Consider the following 26,120-nt stretch of genomic DNA (forward strand, 5'->3'; position numbering starts at 1 on the left):
TGATCCATTTGTCAGATAAGGAAATTAAGGCATAGGTAAATTAAGCCATTTGCCCAAGAGCACAAGCCTAATAGAAAAGTGGTGCCGATTGCCCTTATGGCTGTTAGGATTTGATGGAGGTCAGATCAGATACAGGAAGAGACCATTTAAGAGGATATTGTAGTCATCTAGATGACCGGGGCCTGAACTAAGTTGGTAATAATGAGAGTGGGAAGAAAGAGATGGCTAGGAAAAATAGATAATAGGAAAGGATTTGGAAGTTGGGTAGGAGGCTGCAGAGGAAAGGATTCAAATTACAATTTTTTTAAATAAGATAGTTGGTCAGGTTAGGCTTCATTGATAAAGTGAAGCCTAAGCTGACCAACTATCTTATTTATATATTTAAATATATATAAGTATAATTTATATATATACTTAAGTATAACTTATATACATATAAATTATACTTCTATAACATAAATTGTACATATATAAAATTATATATAAATTATAGATCTATGTATAATTTTTTCATATATTTAGTCTTAAGTCTCAGTTTGTCCTGATGAAACATTTGGAAATCAGTTAAAAGGGATTTCAGCTGGCAATAACATACAGGCTTTGTACTTTCTCTTGAAAGAGATCTTAGACTAGGCAGTTTTCTTACTGGTAAAATAGACATACTATCTACCTAGTAAGTAAGAGTCAAACAAGAGAGGGACTGTCCTTGCAGAGGCTTAGAAATGTTAGTTTCTCATTCATTCATTCAGTACCTATGGACTGCTTTTTCTTCATACCGTGTCAGCTTTGAGGATGCAGCCAAAGACGAGGACAACATAGTCTTTCTCCCCAATGAGCCTAGAGTTCAGTAAGGGTGCTTGACCATCAGCAGACAGTTATTTAATTAAAACGGTTATAGAGCTCACAGAGTTGAAGCCCAAAGAATTTGAGAGCAGGGGATCCAACTTAATCTTGGGCCCCCCTGAAGAAGGTATCCTTGAGAGTATAACATTTTAGCTGGGTGTTTAAGGACAAATAGATATTCCCCTTCTTTAGTTGTCTTTAATAGCCTAAAGCAAACCAGTAATCAGGACTCCTCAAATCATACTATGTCTTGTCCAAACCTCTTATTTTTTACAGGCAAATGCATTTTTGGAGGGATCAAGTTGGGAACATGCATATGGTGGAAAGAAATGATCTTTGTTCAGGAGGCCTATCTTCTGTTTGCTGATCTGCTCCTTTTCCTTTGTACATAAACAGATTAGCCTTAGGAGGGAATCCCTTTCTTTCCTGTCAAACTAAACGTCTTGGTCAGCTGTCCGGACTGAGTGTTCTCTGGTAGTTGCTTCTGTTATCCTCAGGTCCCCAGTGCCAGACCAGCCCCGACCAGTTTCTTGTAGCCAGTATTCATGTGTTCCTTTGATAGGCTCTTGTTCCCAAGTGTCAGTGATGTTTCTGATGCTCTGAAAAATATTAAAGACTTCTGCCAGACTGACGTACCTCTTTTCTTTCTCTGTTTCCTTGATCTTTTCCTTTGCTAGAGCAGCAAGCTGCTGTAAAATTTATATTTTAATGTCCCGCTTGCTCTTCTTCCTTGGCACTTGCGAGGTGACTGGTGCAGCACTTATGCCTCTGTTCTCAGTCTCAACAAAAAACTGCTCATCAGGGCCTGAAGTGGTGGCAGAAGAGGGACTGTCATGGAGGGCACAGGCCAGCCAGCACCGTTCGGATCAAGGCAAGTCATGGCATGTCGTTGTGTCACTTGCCTCAATAGATAATCCTGTAATGGGTTCATGTATGTTCATTCATTCTTTATCATAACAGGGTCATGACCTCAGTGTGGGAAGGCCAGCACTCAGTGAAATAGGCCTGTAACGATGGGCAAGTCACATCACTGTTCTCAGTCTTTGGGTCCATTTTGTACAATTATTTACAAATTAAAATAATTTATGTTGAGATTAAATAAAGAAATGTGTGTAAAAGGATCTACCATTGTGTTTGTACCTTGGGGCCCACAAATGTTTGTGTCTTAAAAATCTTCCAGACTCAACTGTGGATAAGCTATGTATATATTTCTATCATATTTATGAAATCAGGGTCATAGCGTTTGTCCTTTACTACCTTATTTGACCATGCAAGGCAGAGAATAGTGTGAGGAGAATGCTACCACAAATTTAAACGTTTTTGGCTTTTAAATTTGAACTAAAAGCTTTTATGTAGCTTTTGATGAATTTGTGGTTGTTGTACCAGGGTTTCCATTTTTCCTTTTATTTGTCCCTTCTCTCTGCCACCCCCAGTTTAGAAATATTAGGTATGTTTTGGCTTAGCTTGCATTTGTCAAACTGGTAGAAGAAACAGCATGGGACCAGGAGAACCTTTTTCTCTTTAAGCCCTTCTTAATGTTACTGTGTCCAAAATAAATGTATTCTTGAAATTAATTGCTAGGAACTAACCTTTTAAAGCCCTAAAAGCTGTAACCTTAGGTTTTGTACCAAGAGAGTGGAATTGAAATAAACAACTTTGGTCATTTTAAAATCAGTCAATATTTAGTTACCAGTAAACATGGGGAAAAATATTCAGCCTCATTAATAATAAAAGGAATAGAAAACAAAATAAAATGTTGCCAGACTGTTTCACTAATAATGTTGGTAGTTTCTAAAATGTAGGAGAAAGAGAGGAGGGGGAGAGATGTTGAATTGGGTACTTTGTACAAACAGAGAAGTATAAATATGTTTAACTTGCCCCCCTCTAAAGCAATTTAACAATATTTATCAAGTGCTGTAGAGATGTTAATGCCTTTGACACAGTAATTACACTTCTGGGAGCTTAGCCTAAAGAAATCAGAAGTAGACATAACACAATTATAGTATCAGGAATTGGAAACAACGTACATGTCCAATACAAATGAAGTATGAAATTATATGCAGTGGGCCCTTCTGTTGTTAAGAATGGCAAACTATTTGGGAAAATAATGACAGGGAAACAGTTTGTAAAAATAATTTAAAGTGAAAATAACAAATCAGTACAAACGTAGTATTTTGAAATATACTTTATTTATACACACATGCTATGTGTGTATATGTGTATGTTTGAATGACAAAGCAATATATCAGAATAAAACATCTCTGGGTGATGGGAATGTGGTCATTTTTATTTTCTTCTTTGGACTTTTCTTCATTCTCCCAATTGCTATGTTTAAAACCTAAAGAAAATGTATTCATTTTAAAATACCTACTTTAGCCCTGGCTGGTGTGGCTCAGTGGATTGAGCGCTGGCCTGTGAACCAAAGGGTCACTCGTTTGATTCCCAGTCAGGGCCCATGCCTGGGTTGCGGGCCAGGTCCTCAGCTGGGGGCGCATGAGAGGCCACCACACATTGATGTTGCTCTCCCTCTCTTTCTCCCTCCCTTCTCCTCTGTCTAAAAATAAATAAATAAAATCTTTAAAAAAAACCTGCTTTAGAATCCTTTGGACTGATACAATCATATGAAAACATAAGGGAAAAAAACCTGATGGGAATTTTGACAGAATGCCATCAGGAATATTTGATAGGGTGATGGGACTTCGTGCTTGTTGTTGCTTTTACTATTTTCTTTAATGTGGTTCTATTATGAAACACATTGTCTTCTAGTAGGAAAGTAAATATAAAATAAATGTAGAAAAGTACTGTAGAAATTAACGTCACATTTGAATAGAGGTGATGATTTTCAGATATTCTCTTATGAGTGTGGTCCATCTCGAGGATGATGAAAACTGGTAACAATGGTGGTAAATGATAGCTCTTTTTTTTTTTTTTTTTAACTCCCACAGATATTCCTGAAATTCCAGAAAGCATCTCATTCTGTAAAGCACTACAGATAGCTGACTTCAGCGGAAACCCACTGACTAGGTAAACTCTGTTCGCTTTTCTGTCTGTAGTACTGAGGATATCTTTTCTGAGAACCAAGCAAAGAACACAACCAGCTTGTCCATCTTGCTGCAGGTACCTAGACGTGTTACTGTCTTTATCAAGGATGATTGACCTTCACAGATATTTACTTATAAATAGGACTCTCCAGTGAAAGGCACATTGTGCTGTTGATGGAACACTGAAAGGATGCTGGAGGATTAGGAGAGGCACACTGGAGTGTACAAGACAAAAGTGAGGGGTGCATTTCTGAAGCAATATGAAGAATTGGAGTAGTTTACGAATCTTCTTTTGATCCCTCTTGTCTGTGGGGTGAGGCTGCCACAGAGCTTACGCCATAGGTATCCAAGGTGAAGGCCTGTTAGAGATATTATGTCCACTCCAGGAATGAAACATATTTAGTGTCTCATCTTTTCTTTAAGTCATTTTTTTTTTAAAGATAGAGAAGAAAACAACTCTATTGACACCATTATTTTCATCCTTGAGCAATAGCTATGAAGCTTTCTTTTGGTTTATTCCTCCAAACAAAGCCATCTGTCACGCTTTTACTGCCGAGTCCACCTTTGTGCACCCTGGATACAGCTCAGTGGTGTTATCTAGTAAGCCCTTCCTTGTGGCTCCCAGCTCAGTCATGAGCCCTCTGACCACTGGCTTCCAAGCACCTGTGTTCCCATGCAGCTGTACGTAGCCGGCCCTAGAGAGTCTGTTTCAGAGGTTTCTCTGGGCCAGGTGGGTCTAAGATTTTAAGACTCTGTAAGCAACCTCAGGAGAAAGGTTCCCTTCCCCTTAACCCTACCCCTCCCCTTTTTTCCTCCTCTTCCCCCTCCTTTCCCTTCCCCCCTCTGTCTCTTTTTTAAAGGATATAGGAATATCAAGATTTCAAGATTAAATTAAAATTTAGGATTTGTCTCACCCATTTCAAAATTGCTTGGCACTTTTGGGGTGTGGAGTGTTGGGGAATATCTTGCTTAATTTTGTTTTTTTCCATATGTGTTTATTTTCAAGAAGTAAATATGTTTTTAAAACTACTTCTGGCTTTCTCCTTTTGAATTCGGTGATTAAGTTACTAATAGCATTTATTTATTTATGAATAATAGTTATCTAGTAAGCTCTAACCTAATAGCTTTCTACTCATCACTGTCCCCAAGTCTTGTCCTCTTCCTTAATCATCTTCCATGCAGTTGTTCTTCTTCAAACATTTCAGTGCCTTCTGCTCCTGTAACATAAAGTCCGAGCTCCTCCTCAACGTGCCGCGCGGTCTCCCCCACTGCTGATCTGACCTTGATCTGTCTGTCCTTCCTCATTGCCCTCAGTTGCCTGTGGCAGACATCGCACTCTGCTCTAATAAAGTGCTCATAGGTCATTCATTTCACACTTCGTTTTGATGATGCCAACCTTTTCACCCTTGTTAAGGTACAGCTTGAGCATCTCATGTCTTAATTAATCCATGGTCCCCTCCTCTGGTCTTCCACAGTCTTCTGTGCATACTTATTTCATACACTTGAAATTTACATTAAATTTCTTTCTTTGACCAAGATTCCTGGACTAGACTGAGAAAGCTTAACTTGTAGCCCTCTATTATTTGTGGATGTATTTCCAGCCCTACTATAATTTCTGGAATGGAGTAAGCATTCAGTAAATGTTTCTTGAACTCAACTAAGTTATTTATCCTTAAGGCAGTTAGTAGAGTTAGGCAGCTGGGAAATATTCATTGTGCTGCCCTTGAGTTTTTCTAAACCATTCCATTGCTTAATCCCCTTTTCTAAATCTTTAGCTGTCCTTTTCTAACATCTGCTGACAAAAGACTTTACCATTTTCTTAAAACTCTCTCTTCTAGAATATACCCACATTGTATAAGGATTTACTGGGTTTTACCTTGGCCTCCTATTTGGCAGGTTTCTTAAAGTAAAGCCCTTTTAATTTGGCAGGTGTGCTGTTTTAAGAATTAAGCCGATATTTGCAAGTTGAAAAGATTTTAAAAATTACTTAGCTTGGCATACTTATCTTATGGCTGAAGAAACTGAGGCTGAAATGATTTAAATGACCTTTTGAGATCATGAAACCTCTGAATGGCATCTCAGACTGGAATTCCGTTCTCCTGACCTTTTTTAAGTTTGCTTCCTCAATACATCATGCTAGTTTGGCCCCTACTGTTCACAGCTAGGAAAAAGCATATCATCTATTTAAAAATATGCTTTTCTTATATTTTGGGTCATTTAAACTTTTTAAAATTATAAAATGAGATATACTTTCTAATAAAAACTCAGATAAAAAAGATAAATTGTGTCATTTTAATTGAACTAGATAACATTTTTAAATAGAAAATGTTATTGCTATTCTACTATGGAAGAGGATTCAACTTTGTAAGAGCCATTACTACGACTGTAGTTCAGTGATTATGAAAGTTCAGTTAAAACTTTCATCTTGCAAGGCCTGGGTTTGGTTTTGAAGTTTGGAATTATCTAAATTAAATGTCAAACAGTAACTTGGTATTTGTTTTTCATAAAAGGAAGCTGGAAGGAGGGGAAAAAAATGGAAGATTCTAATCTAGATGCTATCACTGAAGCAAGAGATTCTCCCCTTGTCTCCCGCCACCATAAGTGATGTGTTCTGCTGTCTACGTTAGATTTATGTATAAGGACCTTCAGCATTTTAGATACAATGAGATCTTTTTGCCTTCAGTTACTTTTTTCCCCCCCTTCCTAAATTTTGGTAACCATAGAAGTATTGAAAGTAAACTTTCTTTGTAAGTTTATAAATAATTTATTTTGAAACCTTGCTACTCGGTAGATTTTAAGAGAAGTATGAAAAAGTTCTTTTGTGTAGAACATAATGAAACATATAATTACCTCAAGTGAATGACATCTTAAGTCAAATTAAAAGAAAAATATTAAGAAAGTAGCATTTGGCTCTCAGCTGATCATTTCTAAGTAATTCATGGCTTTGCTCTGGATATTATAAGCTACATGAAAAAAAACATTGAGCAGCTGTCATGTGTCCTGTTGTAATTGTGTGGGCTAAAATTTCTCTTTATTTCCTGCTAATCAATAGTCTTTTCACTTGTAGCTGCAGTGACTATCATTTTCTTTCACAGAGCATTCAATAGTTGTACACTTTCCCCCTTTATTCTTAAAACTTGCCTATTTTTCCTCCTTAATTATTTCTGGATCACCCTATCAGCAGGTATTCATCATGCCTATCTACTTGTTTTTTTTTCCCCTTATAAGTGTCTTACATATAGAAGATGAGGCAAGTGCGCTAAACATAATGTAATGTAATTTTTAGGAGGTTATTTCAATTAGCATGTAGAAGAAGTCATTATAATTATGTTTAGTATATACTATGTATTTTATTTTTCAGTTAACAAGAGTTTTTGTTTGTTTTAGATTACCAGAAAGCTTTCCTGAACTACAGAACTTGACATGTCTTTCTGTAAATGACATCTCGTTGCAGTCCCTACCTGAAAATATTGGCAAGTAAGTTTTTATGTGAAGTTTGTGTGTATCAGGACAAAAGGGTGCCTGTATCATCCATTACACTCTCCTTCCCTTTTAAACTCTTATTTTACTACTCAGAAAGCCATTTATTCAGTGTTCACTATCACCCTTAAAAAAAAGACAATAGCCAGCCAGCCTCCTGTGTTTTTACAACCAATGGCCCCTAAATTTTAATGGTTAAAAAAGGATGCTGCTAGTTGTTACTAGTGAAAACCCTAATTTGTTTGGAAGCTCTCTTTACATTGATGGATTCAAAAGTATTTAAGCAAAGTACCACGTGTTATATAGGTGGTGAGTAAATACTGTTAGAAACTACCACTCTGGGTGGTTTTAAGCCATGTTAGGGAAGGGTGCCAATTGAAGGACTCCACTGAAAACTTCGGGAACATGCCCCTAAACAACAACTGTGTCTGCTGTGTTTGTGTGCTGTAGACCTGAGGATAGGGAGTGTGAACGGTGTGTTTGGAGAGTGGGCATGGAATTGGGAGAGGGATGGAATGCAGTGGGCACATTCCCACGGTGCTGGCTTAGAGGTCAGGGAGGACACAGCCACAGCAAGAAATAAAACCTTTTGAGGAAAATATATATGCTGCTGAATAAATGTTCTGTATTTCCAGAGATGAATTAATTGAAGTATCTTAGCAGATCTTTTCCGTGCCTCTAGCATATACAGTGGGTTGAATCACGCTGGTGGCTCATGCTCAACCGCTTAAAATAAAAGCCCAGTATGGCTGGCCTGACCTGGTGGACCTATGCTCCCTACTGCCATGAAGGCTTTCCTTTGTATTTACCTGTCCTGCATAAATTCTAAGACAAAACAGAAGCTTGGTTTTTGAGGACTACAATGTATCTGACATGTGTGTTCTGCGAAGTTTCTCTTTCTAGAGGTGTACAGGAGTTCTTAACAGGCACCTTTGCCCCCTCCTTTCCCTTCTGTGCAGGCAGAAGACACCTGGTTAACCGTGTTTCAGCCAGCATGTCCCTGTTTTCCTGGGGTGCACACTGATGCCTTATCATAGGATGGTAGTCATGCTGATGAAACATTGTGCTCTTCAGCTCTCAGGAGGGGAAGGAGATAAGAAGGCCCAAGCACTCCTCAGTTTATGGTATCAGCTGCAGAGGAAGCAACAGTGTTCTATTGTGGATGTCATGCACTTACACTTTACTTTTGCTGTGTTGGGTTTCATATATTTCCAATTAATATACGAGGGGGACCCTCCAGAAAACAGAGTTATCTTCTGGAGGGCAGGAAGATAGGACAGGCTTCCCCTGCTAGGTTAGTGTTGTAGGAACCCATCTGTATCAGTGTACCAGTTGGCATTGTTGTGAGAGGCTGCGTTCAGCCTCAGTGAAAAAAAAAAATTTTTTTTTTTTGAAGACTCTGTCAACACGCTTTGCCCATTTGATGATGGGTGATTTACTAGTGCACCTGGCCCACCCTCCGTATTCACCCAATCTCAGTCTTGCCCTGAGCGATTTTTTTTTGTTCGTTTGTTTCCCCAATGAAAAAAGTCCTCAAAGAGAGATGTTTTGCCAATGTGTAAGAGGTGAAACAAAAAATGGCAGAAGCACTAAACGGCATCAAAATTGATGAGTTCAGAAACAGTTTTGAGCAGTGGGAAAAAAAATCTCAATATTTGTATTGCATCAAATGGAGAGTACTTTGAAGGTGGCTGAACTGAAAAGATGTAAGAATAAATACACAATTTTTTATAAATAAATTCCGGGGTTCTTTTTAGGTCCCCCCTCATACAGGGTGGGCCAAAGGTAGTCTTGAAATGAAGGTTTTTGTATACATTTTAACCCTGCTTACTTGGTCAAGTGAGTCAGCCACCTCAGTTCTTTTGAGCATCAGTAAAAGGAGGACTTCTGTTTCTCTTTTTGCCACCTAGCAGAGTACGTGGCATTTACCAGGAAAGTATGGATTTCTAAGGGATGTGGGCCCCCTCAGGATGGGCAAGAGTGCAGCCTAAAGAAGAGAGCCACACCTTTAATGTAGGACAGACAGACCTGCAGCCCCTGGAAGCTGGGGTGCCTGCAAGCGTATGTCCCATCATGCGTTTGATTTGCCCACGTTTAATCTGAAGAGTGCTCGATGGCAGAGTTGGAGCTGGAGTATGGCTCTCCTGCTTCCAGTCCCGTGTTTTTCCACCACTTCACCTTATACCACCGTAGGACAGTTGGTTCCCAGGGCCCTTTGGGGGTCAGTGACTTTTTCTTACTGCTCCGACCAATACCTAGTAGTTCCATTTATTAAGTAATTAGGCCCAAACAGCTTGAGAAGTATTTTTGTCCTAACAACCTAGTGGCTGTTTTTGAAAAAGTAATACACACAAATTGAAAGAATGTTTTTATTTCATTCTTACATACCCCCAATTATTCACTATGGGATGTGGGTACCAGTTGGGCACTGCTCAGTGTCTCAAACTATAACTCATTTCCTTTTCTGCATGGATTTCCCCCCGGTACCTGCCTTTTATCACAGCAATTGCTGAAAACCCAGCTTGTAAAGATAGGGTGTCCTTGAAAGGAATGTAGTGCTTATCCAATGTGAACCTGAACTACCTCAGCTAGTTAGTTCCCATGATATTGGACAGACCTTGAGTGTGCTGTGTCTCTCTCAAATGTAAAATTTTCTGCAGGGCTCTGGTCAGCTTCTGCAGCTTCCTTGGACGCATTAGTGCACGGTAGCCATACCTGTTGCTACCATGAGTGCACTGCTGTGAATAGCATCACAGTGTCAGTTGGTGTATGGGAAGAAACCGGGCAACACTGGTTGCTCTGCTTTCATTCCACGGCAAAGCATTGTGTTCACATCCTGTACCACATGGCTACATGACAGGTAATCATTAGTATGGTTACTTTGATAAAGCAAATTTTTCAAATAGTAGAATCTCTGTAATACTTTGTAATGACACAAGGATTGATCATGAAAACCTTTTGAACCACACAGAGGTATGTATACTGGCTACCTTATGCAAAATCACACAGTTTTCTTTGGCTAAGATAAGTGTCCCAAATTTACTAACCTTTTTTTTTTTTTTTTTTTTTTTTTTTTTTGTGATGGCGCTTTAACACCTTACTCTGTCCTTCAAAGTAAAGGTGATATTTAACATTGAGTGAGAAACATTCACCTTCAACGGACTTAAAAATCATTTTAAATATTTTATTTATTTATTTTTAAAGAGAGGAGAAGAGAGGGAGAGAAACATCAATGTGAGAGGGAAACATCTGTTGGTTGCCTCTTGTACATGGCCCAACCTGGGAACCAAATCTGCAACCTAGGCACGTGCCCTGACTGAGAATCAAACCAGCAACTTTTTGGTTTACAGGATGATGCACAAACAGCTGAGCCACACTGGTCAGGGCTATTTTTAAACTAAATAAAAGGAGTTTGAAGGTATAGTCTTAAATGCATAGGGACCACCATTCTAGAATAGAATGTTTGGAGTCAGTTAAGTTCCCAACCCGAGGTTCTCATACTCTGCCTTCTTGGGCCCCAGGGATTCCATTGAAGTCCCTCCAGGGCATTGTGGAGAGTGAGAACCAGTCCTCCGGTAGGTGGTCCCTGCTGATTCCTGTTTGCTTCAATATAGCTCTGTTATTAGCTTAATTTTTTTTTTTTTTTTTTTTTGGTACTGGTGTTGCATACAATACTTGCTTTAAATAAGTCTGTTGCAAATATTTTTCAAGTTAAATTTTAAGACCGCCATTTCAGACACTTCATAGTACTGGGTTGCGCAAAAAGTCTGTTACGTTTTTTCTCTCTGATGGCTCTAATAGTGCTTAGTTGTCTTTAACTTCATTCAAAACAATTTTGATAGATTGTATTTTGACAGCTGTTGTACCAGCATGCATTAAAAAAAATAAAAACTTGATTAAAATTGGTGAAATTTTGTGCTGCCATTTCAATACTGAAGATGGGAGAAAATACACGGCATGTTTGGCATATTATGCTTTATTATTTCAAGGAACATAAAAACTCAACTGAAATGCAAAAAAGATTTGTGTAGTATATGGAGAAGGTGCTGAGACTCAGTGAACTTCTCAAAAGTGGTTTGCAAAGCCTCTTGGTACTATTGACATTTTGGCCAAATAATTCTTTACTCTGGGGCTGTCTTATGCATGAAGATGCTTAGCAACACCCTTGGCTTCTACCCACTAGAAGCCAATAGTGGGAGATAGGAGATAGACAACATACTCAGAATATCCAAATAAAATTTTTGGTGAAAATGAAAAATGTGTCTTATTTTATGGAAAAAAAAGTAACAGGCTTTTTGGTCAGCCCAATACTTGTTTATTGTAGTAGATGCATTATGGTGTTTTTAAAGCTCTGCTCAAACTCAGCAGAAAGCTTCAGAGCCTTTCATGGAAATGATTTTAAAATTTTTTTACCTGCCTTCTCTTTTCAAACTGACAGATTGTTTTCTTTCTTAATGATCGAAAAGTCTACCTCTTTTGTCAGTCCTTCTCCAGTGATTAGGAGAGGTGAAATAGATCGCAAATTCACAGGTTTCCTGACCATACCCTTTACTTCCCACATAATAAGCACCTTAGTCCTTTGTACACAGAAGTCTCGTTGTTCAGTGCTTGTGCGTATGTATAATTAGTGCCTGCACCTGGATCACCTTGTACCCTGAAACAGTGGGGGTCTCAGTTGTCAAACTCCCTTTGTGTTTGTACTGAACCTGGTGTTGCTCTGACATACTGAACAAATATGTATGACAAAGCACACAGTGTTACCTCCTACACCCTGCTATCTTCTAACCTGCCATCATAGGTAATCCAGTTAGCTCTGGAAGCTTTGTGCGAGGACCACATTAGCCTGTTCCTGCAGTCACTTTTCTGTGTTAAGGCTGTACACTTAGTTTGTGTAAAAAGTTCATATAAAGAAACAACCATGAAATAAAACTGTTTTCGTTTGCTGTAAAACCTTCTAAATATATAATTACTGTCTGTTAATATTGGTTAATTTCCCCTAATATGAGGAGCTAATAGGGAGAGATTTTAAAAGTATGTCTCTTTAGTGGAAAAATGAGCTCATTAGAAGAGCTGGGGAGCTTCTTTCTTTTAATAACAGTTCTGACGTTTATCACACTCCCTTTTCTGCCTATGTTGCAGAAGGCTCAAAGCTAACTTCACTGACCAGTGAGAGCAGCTGTATTAATTCTGTGTGGTGAAGGGAAGTAAGGAATTGGGAGTGAGATGTCCCTGGCATTTACAGTGGGGTGGAGCTCTGTTAGGCACATACAGTCCCACCGTAACACACATACTAAAGTTAGCATTAACCACCCTGAGCTTTATGAGCTTTGTCTGTGAAAGGAGCATAAGTAATCTGCCCAGGTCTGTGTTGCTGGTGGATGGTGGAGCTGGGATTTAAACTTTTTTTTTCCTTGAAGAAACTGCATTTCCTTTGCCTCATGTGGCCTCACAGTGGGTACATTAGTTTCTTCCTCCCTCCCATGTCCCTAATTTTCTATTTCCTGAAATGTTTTACATATTTGTACTCTTTAAAGACTTCTTTAAATCTCTTTTAGAAAAAGGTGGGAGATAGATAGGACCTGTCCAGAAACTATCCAGCCATGTACTGTGGGAAAAAATAGACATTTATTGAAGAAGATACAAGAAACATTGTATGTACAGGAATGATGCCTCAGTCCGCTCCAAAGTAGGCACCTTGGGACTTCACACAGTTTTCCCAGTCACCATCAGTTGCCTTGTTGTATTTTCCTGTATCTCATTGACAATCTGTCCGAAATCTCTTCCCATTCTAAGGTGATTTTAGTTTTGGAAAAAGCCAGAAGTCACAGGGCGCCAAATATTGGCCGGGGGAGGGAAGTGGGGCTGAGTCACCTGGGTGATTTGATGTTTCACCAAAAAACTCTGTATGAGGCATGATGCATGAGTGGGCATGTTGTCATAATGAAGCTGCCAATCACCAATTGCCCATTGCTGAGGCCTTCTGAATCATCAAATAGATTCCGCATAGAAATATTAAAGCTTAACACAAAATCTGATGCAAATCTGTTGCTCTACTCACTCAGTCATTTTGAATGCGATGGCCAGGCAGTACACATGCTCACTCAAAGGTTTCTACCACCCCCACTGACTAAGTACAGTGAAGTCGTAATTGTTTATTCATGTTCATTCCAACTCACTCTCCTTGGCTGCCAAGTTACATTGATGTTGTGGAAACCTTTCTTGTTATATTAACAATGGCTGGACTTTTTCCGGACAGACTGCGCGTGTGCGTGCGTGCATGCATGCGTGTGTGTGTGTGTAGTTCTCGCTGAAAATGCCAGTTAGCATGAAAGGGCAGCAGCTGAGGAAAGAGGAAAGCATTCAGTTGGGTCTTAGGGAATCGAATTCCAAGTCTTGGATAGACTTTAGGAAAACTGTCTGAATAAAATGGATTTTTCAGATATGCCCTTGGAAACGGGGCCTAGTGAACAATGAATGACTTTTTACTATACTATCACTAAAAACACTTGAAAAATTTCACTTAAAGCCAGGAAGGAAAATTTTGCATTGAGAAGTTTTCATATGTTGACACAACTTGTGAAAAACTTGTCTTCTAGACAGCATTTTAATACTGAAAATATTTTTCTTGAGGTCAGTTGTATCAATTTCTACTCAAGAAAGTCACACACTGCAGTATTTTTACCTTTTAAAAATGAGTTGGCCAACAAATGGCCTGATCTGTATATAAAGAATTTTAAGGAATCCATAAAAACTATTAGAGCTAATAAATGAATTCAGCAAAATTATAGTATATAAGATTAATATACAAAAGTCCGTTGCATTTCTATATACTAATTTTGAACAATCTAGAAATAAAATTAATAAAAAATTTAATTTATGAAGTACCAAATATAATAAAATACCAATAAATTTAATAGAAGAAATGTATAATACATACACTGCAAACTACAAAACACTGTTGAAGTTAAAGAAGACCTAAATACATGAAAAGACACCTTTTGTTTATGGATTAGAGGACTTTATATTGTTAAGATAGCAGTGCTTCCCAAGTTGATCTCCGGAATCAACTCAACCCTGTTAAAATCCTACTGGGCTTTTTTGCAAGAATTCATGAGTTGATCTTAAAATTCAAATGGAAATATCACATATGCAGAATAGCCAAAGCAATCTTAAGGAAGAACAGCAAAGTCAGAGGACTCACACTTTTAGATTTTAAAACTTAACTACAAAACTATAATAATCAATACTGTGTGGTACTGGCATAAGGATAGACACACAGATCAGTGAAATGGAATTGGAAATTTAGATATAAATCCTTGCATTTATGGTTAACTAATTTTAAGAGGAGTGCTAAATGAAACAATTCATTGTGGAAAACCTTTTCAATAAATGCTGTTGGGACCACTGAATATACATCCACATGCGAAAGAATGAAATTACACTCTTACTTCACACAACATACAAAAAATAACTCTGCATGGAGGAAAGACGAAAATGTAATAGCTAAAACTCTCATAAGAAAACATAGGGGTAAATCTTCATGACCTTGGACTAGGTCTTGGTTTCATAGATATAACACCAAAAGAAAAATAGCCCACGCAGAAAAAGAAAAATGGATAAATTGGACTTTAGCAGAAATAGTGACTTTTGTGCATCAGAGGACACTATCAAGGAAGTGAAAAGACAACCTCTAGGTGGGAGAAGATACTTGAAAATCATATCTCGTAAAGGTCAAAATCATAATCATACCAACTTATACTCACTAGGTGACTGCACAGATGAATGATAATAAGTGTTGGTGAGGATGTAGAGAAATTGAAACCCTAATACACTGTTGGTGGGAATGTAAGATGATGTGGCCCCTCATTTGAAGAAGCAGGTCTTCCTCAAAAAGTTGAACATAGTTACCATATGACCGAGCAATTTCAGTCCTAGTTATAGATACCCAAGATGATTGAAAACATGTCTACACAAAAACTTATGCACAAGTGTTCATAGTAACATTATTAATAATACACAAAAGATGAAAACAACTCAGATTTTTATATGTCAGTGAACTGATAAAAGTGGTATGTCATTTCCATATAATGGACTATTATTCAGCCATAAAAAATAACGCGGTGCTGATACATGTTGCAACATTGATGAACCTTGAAAACATGCTAAGTAAAAGAAGCCAGGTAAAAAAGGCCACATAGTGTATGATTCCATTTATATGCCATATCCAGTGTAGGCAAATCCTTTGAGACAGAAATTAGACTAGTGGCTGGCAGGGGCTGGGGAGGGGCGGAGGGGCACTATAAGGAGTGACTTCTGAGGGGCATGAGGTTTATGTTTGGGTGATGAAAATTTTCTGAAATTAGGTAGTGGTGCTGTTGCACAATCTTGGGAATATACTAAAAACCACTTAACTGTACACATTAAAATGGTGAATTTTATACTGTGTGAAATACAGCTCAATGAATAAAAGGAAAGGATGGGCCTTAGGTGTACTTGAAGCCTGGTACTGCTGAAGGACGATACTATACCTGGGAAACTGACCTAGTTTATTCTTACTGGAAATACCCAGTAATGTAGCCGTAGGAGTAATGTTTTAAGGCTTTGTCTCAGCTACTCGCACCTGGTGACCAGGCAGGTACACATAGCCAGAGCTTCCAAAATGTTCAGGTGATGTGGAGTGGGAGGGAAGGTCAGGAGGACACAAAAACCCCGTTGGGAACGTGTGGAGGAGTTTGAGGATCCGAGAAGCCTCTGCTTTACTCTGGGAGCACGCCGCCTTGCCTTTACTTTGTATATCTGTCTCCATAGGATTCCAGATCCTTGGCGATAAAAGAAACTTAATACCTTCAAAAAAATAAGTTAACCTAAATGTATCTAAACGTCTTTACTCTGTTTAATTGAAATTCTTTTTCTTAAAAAATAACAACTTTTAAAGGATAAGAAATACATGTAATAGACTGGCACAGTACCCAAAACATAATTATCAGTCATAAATGGTTATTTTCCATAAATATTTTATTATGACAGCTTGCTAAGAGAAGTAAAGCCAGTCGATAGCCCTGGGTTCTCTGGCAGACTGAAGTAGCGCATGTGGGTCTGACTTTGTGACTGCTACCCTGGGGGATCGTGACCTTAATTTCAGCGGGCTTAAACTCGGTGAGCCACGTGGCCCTTGCTAATAAGGCCTCCTGCTGGGCTGCTTACCTATAATGTATTAGTGCATGCTACCTAAGAGGAATAAATCTTTTTGAGAACTGTTACCATATTTAATGCTCTTTTGTCGGGCCTGGGAGTTTCTATAAAATGTGTATTGTTTCAAAAATAAATACAGATTTTTAGAAAAACATCTGGAACAAAGCCACCATAAGGAAATATGTAACCTGAGATTTCTTAAATACTAATTTCATATTTAGAAAGCAGAAAGCTGTGAATGTTTAGGCAGTTCCCCTATCTCCATCAGTATTCTTTTCTCCAAGTATAACTGCCATAAATTGGGTAGCGTTTATATTTTAATGGCTTTATAGTGTACTGCCAGTTGTTTCTTGGGCTTCCTTAACTACTTTATTCTTTACTTTCTCAATGATTTTGGCCACCAAAATGGGGGGGGGGAGCCCAAGTGGGTTAAAAAGTATTTTTTTTTAAATATAGTAGAGAACAGATGTAAGTTCTTTAAAGTAACCACTCACCCATTCCCTGAAATAGAATCCTAAAAATACAGTTGACCTACATTCTGACTTACAAGAGTATCACTTTTGTCCCTGCTATTATGAACTGTGTAAAACTTTTAAGCATTAGTGCACTTAGAAGAAAGGCTTCAACACTTTCTCTGCAGGGCTTGTTAGGTTTTGTTTTAACCCCATTTGGAGGTACAGAAGGTGAGAGTGACAGAAGAGAAAATCATGTCTCTTTGTGGGAGGAGGATGAGGTCTTTCCGACAATGTTGCATAGAAATCTGATTTGCCAGAGATTAAAATCCAAGGGTAAAATAGCTGTTAATGGGGTATTTAAAAAAAAATTAAGATATGTGTAGACAGTGAGGTATTACGCGATTTTAAGAAAAATACTGGTATGTACAGGTAAGTGAGACAAAAATCTGTTGAGGGAGGAAAGCAAAGTGTCAGGTATGTATAGGATGCTACCTTCCATGTAAAGAGGAGGAGAATGAGACTGTATAATCATACCTGCTTGTCTTTGCATCAAAGAAAACTCTGGGGTGAATGCAGAAGTAACTAACAAAAAAGTGATTTCCTGTGAGAAGGGTCTCAGTGGTAGGAAACCAGAAAGATAGGAGGAAAACTTACTGCTAAATACTTGGTATTGCATATTCATTAATGTATTACCTATTCATTAAGTTGACTTAGAGATCACAGAAGATAGTGATTAAAAATGCAGATTCCTTCCCTGGCCCATGTGGTTCAGTTGGTTCAAGCTTGTCTCATAGACCAAAGGGACATGGGTTCGATTCCCAGTCCAGGCACATACCCAGGTTGTGGGTTTGATTCCCTGGTCAGGGTGCATATGAGAAGGCAGACAATCAATAGTGTTTCTTTCACACTGGTGTTTCTTTCTCTTCCCCTGCCCCTCCCGCCCTCCCACTCTCTCTAAAAGCAATGAAAAGAAATGTCCTTGGGTTAGGATAAAAAATAAAAATCATATTCCTTAGTGAGTCCTGGCTTTGCCACTCACCGATTGGGTGAGACCTTCTTCAAATTCCCTCTCTCTGCCTTAGTTTTCTCAATCATAAAGTTAATTCTTGTGAGGTGCTTACAGTAATGTGTCATATAGTAAGCTGCTGGTATCAGTAGTAGTAGTAATATTAAACATCAGTAATTCTCATATCTCAAGTGTCTAATTTTTGTCACAGTCTTAAAAGTATTAGAAATGCCTGTTTCTTTCATCCATATGGTGTCATGTTGTAGCTGAAGTGGCCACAGTGAATTGGAGTTTGGGTTTTCTTGTTTCTCTTGGCCTCTGAAGTAGACACAATTGGGTTCACATCCCCAACTCCAACACTTCTCCCCACTGTGTTCTTTCGTAGGTGCTGTAAGAGATGCAAAGATCCTTTTATTGATTTGAACAGGTTTCTTTGTTGGGGAGGGCACTGTACTGAAGTCTCAGTTGAAGATGCTGTATTCTGAAAGACTAGGAAGGGAGATCATTTATTGATTCCTTTTTAAATTAATGTCTCTGGTCTAAATCTGCATTCAGGCAGATCCCATTTTATATTAGCTGGTTCTAGAACAGTCTGTAGAACTACATTTTAGAATGGGCTGGTAGAATTCTGCACTTGTTCTGAAACTATCCTAAGCAAGAACCAATGAGCACCAACCCCTTGCTTTTATTTGAGAGTCAGTTAAAATGATTCTCTGAACTGCGAATGACTAGTTCAGATTATACCTGAGGTTTGGGCTCATATGGGAGGTGGGAATCTGTCGTCAAAGCTGTTCCTTTGTTTTCTCTTCCTTGTCACTCCCTTTGGTCACCAGTTATGGACAATGTGTTGTTACTTAAAAGATGGCCAATGCCAGTGGCTCACCATCTGTAGGGCCTGTTCTTTGAGTTTCCTGTAGTGGGGATGACTTCTGTGATTAATAGCATCTTCTAGCAATCTTGTAGAAGACCCTGACTCAAGTACATGCACTTGTAAGTTACCTGACTGCTTAGGAACGAGGCTGTCTCAAGGAAATAAGGCACAAAGCTGGCTCTGTAAACGTGACTGGAAGATCTATTATGCCCTACTTGCCATAGTAGATTTGATTATATTCATTTTAGGGGAAATTGAGATACAGTGCTAAAGCACGTCGGCTGAGCAAATTCAGCCAGTTCGTGAGGGGCAGGCCAGGATTTAAGCTCAGGCATCTGGCATCTTGCTGCTGAGATGTAATGTGCTCTTCTCAGAGGGACGCTTTTCACCTGTGGGTCCGTAGAGTCTGATTATGATGTTTGAGTTCATTTTAAATAATTTAAAATTATGGGGAACTGTTGCCTCAGAAAGGCTATTATTTTACATACGTTATTTTAAATTAATTTTTTAATTTTGAAAGGTTACCAAAATGATACTTGTTGTAACATCTGTACATTCACCTTTTTCCTATTATCCAAAAACAGTAGAAAGTAAGAGGTTTTGTAGTCAGACCATTTTTACTTAAGAGGATGTTATATTTGAATGTTAACATGATAGAAGTGGAAACTATGCATTTAATTTAACATGACATTATTACTGAGTTTCATATGTCCACAAATCTGTCGGCATTTTTGCAGTATTTTTGCTCAAGCATTATTTGCTTTTAGTAACTGTGGCCTATGCCTTTTACCTTCCAGACAAAATTTAGAGATTATTTTAAAACGTGGATTTTTTTTTTTTTAATGACATAAACCAACAAAAATTCCACTGTCCTTGCTATGGATAAGAATCCACAGCTATGTCCTTGCTATGGGTAAGACATATTGAGAGAGTGCCAGAGAATAGAGTGCCCCCAGTTGCCTCAGGGCAGAGAAGCAGGAGGCCAGTAATTTTGACTTTCATCTAGATTTGAATTGTGGCTTTGCCACTTTCTAATGGACCTCACACAAAGCCTCACATTCCTAATCATGTTATCCTGGTGCTGGATTGTTATTAATTAAGAGATGACGTGTGTAAGGAGCCCTGCTCAGCACCTCCTGCCATAGGTAGCAGGCGGCTGTCTCCCCAGCTCTAGTCTGTGGGTTTTGGGCAGGAGGCTCATTTAGCACACTCAGCACCAAGGCCTATAAAACTGCTTTTTAACATGCCTTTGATGATGCTTAATGAGTAAAGTGTTTGAAGCAAAGGAGAACTCTTTCCTCCTTGTATTAGTGGATGTCTTTAGTGTGTCAAAATAGGTATAAAAGTAATGAACAGATGAAATGACAGTTCTGCCAGTGAATTTTAAAATATAAATGTGAAATAGCCAAATGAGTACTACCTCCCAATAAAATTGGCTAGGGGTTACATGAAAATTTAAAACTGAAAACAAAGCCCTTTGTTTTGAAATCTTTACTTTTACAACAACTTTTAAAATATTACTTTTTACCCTTATCTCCTGATTGCTTTTGGAAGCAATTGTTATTTCTTTTGTATAAATAATTGGCCCAGAGAAAGTAGCCCTAGATAGCTCCAACTTTCCCCCAGGTACATTTTATTTGGAAAATGTTATTAAATTCATAATTACTTATTAGCAGGGATTTTTATTTTTCAGAAATAATACATTCTAAAGAGTTTGCTTTTGCTTTAGTTGTGAAAACTATTATTTAGTTTTCTAAAATTGGAGGAGCTACAGAATTTGTGCATGTCATAGTATAGTTAAAATTTCTTTTTAAGCAAGTGGGCTTTAAGTATGAAATATCCTGTTCATGCAAATCAAGTTTACATTTACTAATGGTTTAAAACCAGCTTTGTTAGTACCCATGGTTTTGGCTTGTATGCTGGAAGGAGAATAGAGGGTTCAGGCAGATTAGAGTGTTGGGGTAATGCCTGACTCCTGCGTTCCGTGCGCTGACACATAAAAATTCTCCAGATTTGAATGTTACTATGGTGATATTAACAAAAACTTGACTTTTCAATGGGTATAGAGCTTAGTACACTGCCTGTTGGAGTAACAGACAAATCAGTCATCTTTCTGTGCCAGGGCTGATATCACTTAAATGCTGAAGTTTCTGGTGATGCAGAACTGCCACCCAGATACTCAGTGTCTGGGGAGGACATCTGTCTCCTTTCACAGTCCTCCTAATAGGCATAGATTACTCGGAGGAGGCAGTAGAATCTGCCGAAAAGAGTACCTTTCAGGGGTTTAATAGAAATAAAAGCAAGATCATTTTAGCTACATTTATTGATTCAGGCTTGTGATCCAGGCCCCATGTGAGGCGCGTTATTACATTTTCCCTAATGCATTTAAATGGCAGTTATTGCCATAGGGCTCCTGCCACTTGCTCTGTGAGTTTATGGTCTAGGCAGAGCACTTGGGCTCTGGATTGAGATGATCACTACTTTCAACCAGGAATGGTGTCTCGCTGGTGTTTGGAAGAAGAGCTCTGAGCTCTGTGAGACTAAAGGTGTTACTGTTTTTTTTTTTATGGTAACAGTACATTTTTGACTTTTTTTGAAGTGTAGGAGTACATACGCTGTTTCTGTCTTGGTCCTGGGAGTGGCTGTCTTTCAATGACTACTAGTGAGTTATTTTCACACATCAAATGAACAAGATATTTGAATGAGGGTGCCTTATAGTAATGATACTACTCTTTTTCTTTTAAAATTAATACCTGGGAGGTAAAGAATATGTTGTTTTTAATGGGAGTAAGGGGGTGGGATTGTGGTGAAAATTTACCCCTCAGAAACGGTACACAGGTTTTATTAAGAATTGCACTAGTAGACTGTGTGTTACGGGGAGGGGGGGAGTAGCAAGAATCTCAGGAATTTTCCTTATACTTTTCTCTTCTGTTCATTTCTAGTCTTTATAACCTGGCTTCACTGGAACTGAGAGAGAATCTTCTCACATACCTTCCTGAGTGAGTCTCTGGGGAAAGTAAGAGGGGTTTTTGTGCTGAATGAATTTCTGGAAGCATTTAAAAAAAAAGAAAAAAAGAAAAGTACTACAGTATTTTGTCAAAAAGAGGTTCTGTGTCTCATGGAAAGTTTGGGAGATGCCAGCCTCCTCTTAATGCTTCTTCCTATGCAGTATTAATAAAATCCAAATGAATCTTATTTTTGGAAACTAGTTTTAAGTGAGGAATACACATTGCTCGCCATTTCTAAGTATTCTCTAAGAGCTCTTTTTTTTTTTTTTTTTTTTTTTTAACATAGCTCTCTTACCCAGCTACGGAGACTAGAAGAACTTGATTTAGGAAACAATGAAATATATAATTTGGTAAGTCTGTATTGAAGAATGATTTGAATTTAACTTTTTCCTTAGTTACGAACACAGAATATTTTGAGGGAGATCTGTAGGGATACTTACAAACCAGTATTTCCATATATGTAGCTTGGCTACATTAAAGAATGTGCTCCAGTTCCCACAGATTAAGAATTGTGATTTGGAGTGTGGAGGGTCAGGACTAGAGATAATGAGCGTAAGTGGAAATGACTGGTATTCTTGAAGAGTGTCAGTGCTTTTTGGAAGGGGTCCTGATATTGGAGAAATTCCAACAAATATCCTCTACGGTACCCAATGATTAACTGTTGAAGTAGGATTCTTTCTTTCTTAATGGAAGACTACAAGTTGGATTTTTGTTACCATAACGTTATTTTATTTTGTTTTAGCCAGAATCAATCGGAGCTCTCTTACACCTAAAGGATCTCTGGTTGGATGGAAATCAACTGTCAGAATTACCTCAGGTAAGTGGTGATTTCACATTTTCTCTCCTAAAACAAAACAATAGCCATCACCACCCTCATGTGCCCCCTGCTTCTACATGAGGTTTTCCATAAAATGGATCTCATCAGCCAAAAACTTTGGTTGAAAAAGCACATTTGGAAAAATATATTGAGCATTTCATCATGCTATATGGCCATAGAAAAACTGAAAGCCTCAACCCACTATTTCTAAAGATAGTAAATATATCCTTTAGTTTGTGAAGTCTTAATTCTTGCTACTCACATGGATTATGTAAAGACCAGTAAATTTATAAATTACTGGGAGCCCTGATTCTTTTTTTAAAATATATTTTATTGATTATGATATTACAATTGCCCTGAATTTCCCAAATTGCTTCCTCCTCCTCGGACCCCCTTCCTTCCAGCAATCCCTCCCTTAGTTCATGTCCATGGGTCATGCATATAAATTCTTAGGCTTCTCCAATCCTATGCTATTCTTAACATCACCCTTCTATTTTGTACCTACCAATAACGCTTTTTAATCCCTGTACCTTTTCCTCCATTCTCCCTCTTCCCCCTCCCCACTCATAACCCTCCAGGTGATCTCCATATCTATGATTCTGTTCTGATCCAGTTGTTTGCTTAGTTTGTTCTTGTTTTTATTTTTGTTTTTTAGATTCAGTTGTTGATACTTGTGTGTTGTCATTTTAATGTTCATAGTTTTGATCTTTTTCTTAGATAAGTCCCTTTAACATTTCATATAATAAGGGCGTGGTGATGATGAGCTCCTTTAACTTCACCTTGTCTGGGAAGCACTTAATCTGCCCTTCCATTCTAAATGATAGCTTTGCTGGATAGAGTAATCTTAGATGTAGGTCCTTGCTTTTCATCACTTTGAATATTTATTCTAGCTTGCACTGTTTCTTTTGAGAAATCTGCTGGTAGTCTTGTAGGAACTCCTTTGTAGGTAACTCTCTGCTTTTCTCTTGCTGCTTTTAAGATTCTCTCTTTATCTTTAACCTTTGGTATTTTAATTATGATGTGTCTTGGTGTGGTCCTCTTTGGTTCCAACTTCTTTGGAATTCTCTGTGCTTCCTGAACTTGTATGTCTATTTCCTCAGCCAGACTGGGAAAGGTTTCTTTCACTATTTTTTGAAATAAGTTTTTGATTTCTTGCTCTTCCACTTCTTCTTCTGGCATCCCTATGATGTAGATGTTTACACGTTTGGAGATGTCCCAGAGTCATCGTCTTCTCTCATTTTTTTGAATTCTTGCTTCTTCATTCTGTTCTGGTTGACTGTTTATTTCTTCCTTATGTTCCCTGCTTCCTTCCCTTCACTATTGATTCCCTTTGGATTTTTATTTATTTCACTTAGTGTAGCCTTCATTTCTTCCTTTATGCCTTTGCAGTACTCAGTGAGTTCTGTGAGCATCCTTGTAGTGTTTTGAACTTTGCATCTGTTAGGTTGGCTATCTCCATTTCATTTAGTTCTTTTTCTGGGGTTTTGTTCTGTTCTTTCATTTGGACCATATTTCTTTGTCACCTCAATTTGGCAGTCTCCCTGTGTTTGTTTCTGTGTATTAGGCAGAGCTGCTTCACTCCTTGTCTTAGCGTACTGGTTAAGTTATATGGGGTGGAGTCTTAGGTATTCCCCAGGGTGGGGCAACCCACTGCACTGCTTTGTGGCTCTGTTTGTGAGGGAGGGGTTGGAGAGGGGACAGTGCTGCTGCCTGGTTGCTGGAGGCTTGCTTGCACTTGCCCTACTCCCAGTCACTTCCACCACTTGCCCAACTTCCCATAAGTGACTGGCGCCCCCCTAGCTGTTGCCCTGATGTTGGTTCCCAGATGGGGTGGGTTTGCGTTCATTCTAGGACCATGTGGGCCCTTTAAATGGACTCTTCTGAGAGACTGGCAGTTTCTTCTGCTATCCAAGCTTCCACTGGTTTTTATAGCCAGAAGTTATGAAGCTTTATTTTCCTGGCACTGGAACCCTGTGAGGCCTGGAGCTGGGATTGCTTGCTCCCCAGGCATCCTTCCCATTTTTTACCTACAGCACGTGAATGTGGAACTGTTCATTCCACTGAGGCCACACCCTGCTCTCTCTGCCCCAGCTTCCTGTCTCCGCCCCTCCTACTCATCTTGATGAATATGGCTTCTTTAAATCCTTGGTTGTTGGATTTCCATACAGTTTGGTTTTCTGGCAGTTATGGGTATTTTATTTTTGAGGTTATTTGTGATCCTTCTTAGGGCTGTGCAAGGAGGCAAAGCGTGTCTACCTATGCCTCCATCTTAACTGCAAGTCACACTGGGACCCCTGATTCTGATGGTATACATCTGTCACTTTTTGTGATGTGCCTTTCAGGCATAATTTTGATCATATTTTGCCTTGTAATAGTTGATGTAGCTGGACCATTATGGTGTTCGGGTTTTTTTCTGTTGTTACCAAGTATGGGAACCATGTTCCAGGTAAAATGACATCTTGTATAGACTTCTGAATACCTGGTCATCTTGTGGTATCCCAGTGAGCAGGCCTGCTTTCTGCTTAGTTGAGAGAGGAACTTAAGAAAGCAAACAAATAAACAGCAACAAATGGACATTTTCCTCTTATTTTTTTCTAAATATTACTGAATTTTATTCTTTTGTGTATAGTACAGCCAGTGTTAAAAATCAGGATAGATTTCATAATAGTCTAGGTGGTATTTGAAGATAATTGTGGTGCTGCCTCTGCTCAGCAGTGAGAACCAGTTGTGATGGGCTGTGCACTCCAGGAAGGGACTGGCGTATCAACGCAGGGAGGTCTTGACACTAGAAAGAAGTTCCAAGGTAAAAATTTTAATTGGTGTAGTGATAGCACTGGAATTTCCATGACATTATTTACAGCTAATGGAACTAGGAACTAACTTGATTCTATCTGAGGTCTTGGCTGCATTTGTGAAAAGGAAAGGAAAGGACAGGTCAGTAACTAGTGTGGGTGAGGATTTGATTAATACTTCGATTTCTCTACAAAAATATGAGAAATCCTGATTGAGAGAATTCTGGTTACTTCAGGAATCCATGGATGACCCCCCCTAACCCCCCAAAAAATACCAGGAAGTTGTCAGGAAAGTAATAAAATGTCAGCTCTTAGACATGATAGAGGGAGTATATGTGTAAACAGATGTGCATAAATGACTGTGCAAAAATGCCACATCTGAACACAAAGAGACGAAAATACCAGTGATTGCATTATAAATGGTTATTTAAACATCTCATTTCCTTTTCTTGTGTAAACGTTTATTAAATCAGGACTAAAGATATTGGACAGTTTCAAATAATTATTTTTGTCTTTATTGATGACAGAAAAGGGTAGGATGGCATCATTAAAAGGAATTAATGAAAACAGTAGAACAACTTCAGTTGTCTGGCCTGAAACCAATAGAAATGTAGT

At 38.5% G+C, this 26,120-nt stretch overlaps 1 protein-coding gene across 1 annotated transcript in view; it reads left to right on the plus strand.

The window, feature by feature from the left end:
* Window positions 1-26,120, plus strand: part of LRRC1 (leucine rich repeat containing 1) — a 133,486-nt gene that overhangs the window by 77,627 nt on the left and 29,739 nt on the right. Inside the window, exons 3-7 of the mRNA XM_054569495.1 lie at window positions 3,789-3,867; window positions 7,272-7,361; window positions 21,831-21,887; window positions 22,183-22,246; window positions 22,639-22,713. Coding sequence (XP_054425470.1) covers window positions 3,789-3,867; window positions 7,272-7,361; window positions 21,831-21,887; window positions 22,183-22,246; window positions 22,639-22,713 — 365 coding nt within the window. The remainder of the gene's footprint in view (window positions 1-3,788; window positions 3,868-7,271; window positions 7,362-21,830; window positions 21,888-22,182; window positions 22,247-22,638; window positions 22,714-26,120) is intronic.

Source organism: Pteronotus mesoamericanus, unplaced genomic scaffold (genome assembly GCF_021234165.1).
Source record: "Pteronotus mesoamericanus isolate MK-2021 breed Mesoamerican mustached bat unplaced genomic scaffold, CSHL_Meso_final contig_20, whole genome shotgun sequence".
NCBI lineage: Eukaryota > Metazoa > Chordata > Mammalia > Chiroptera > Mormoopidae > Pteronotus > Pteronotus mesoamericanus.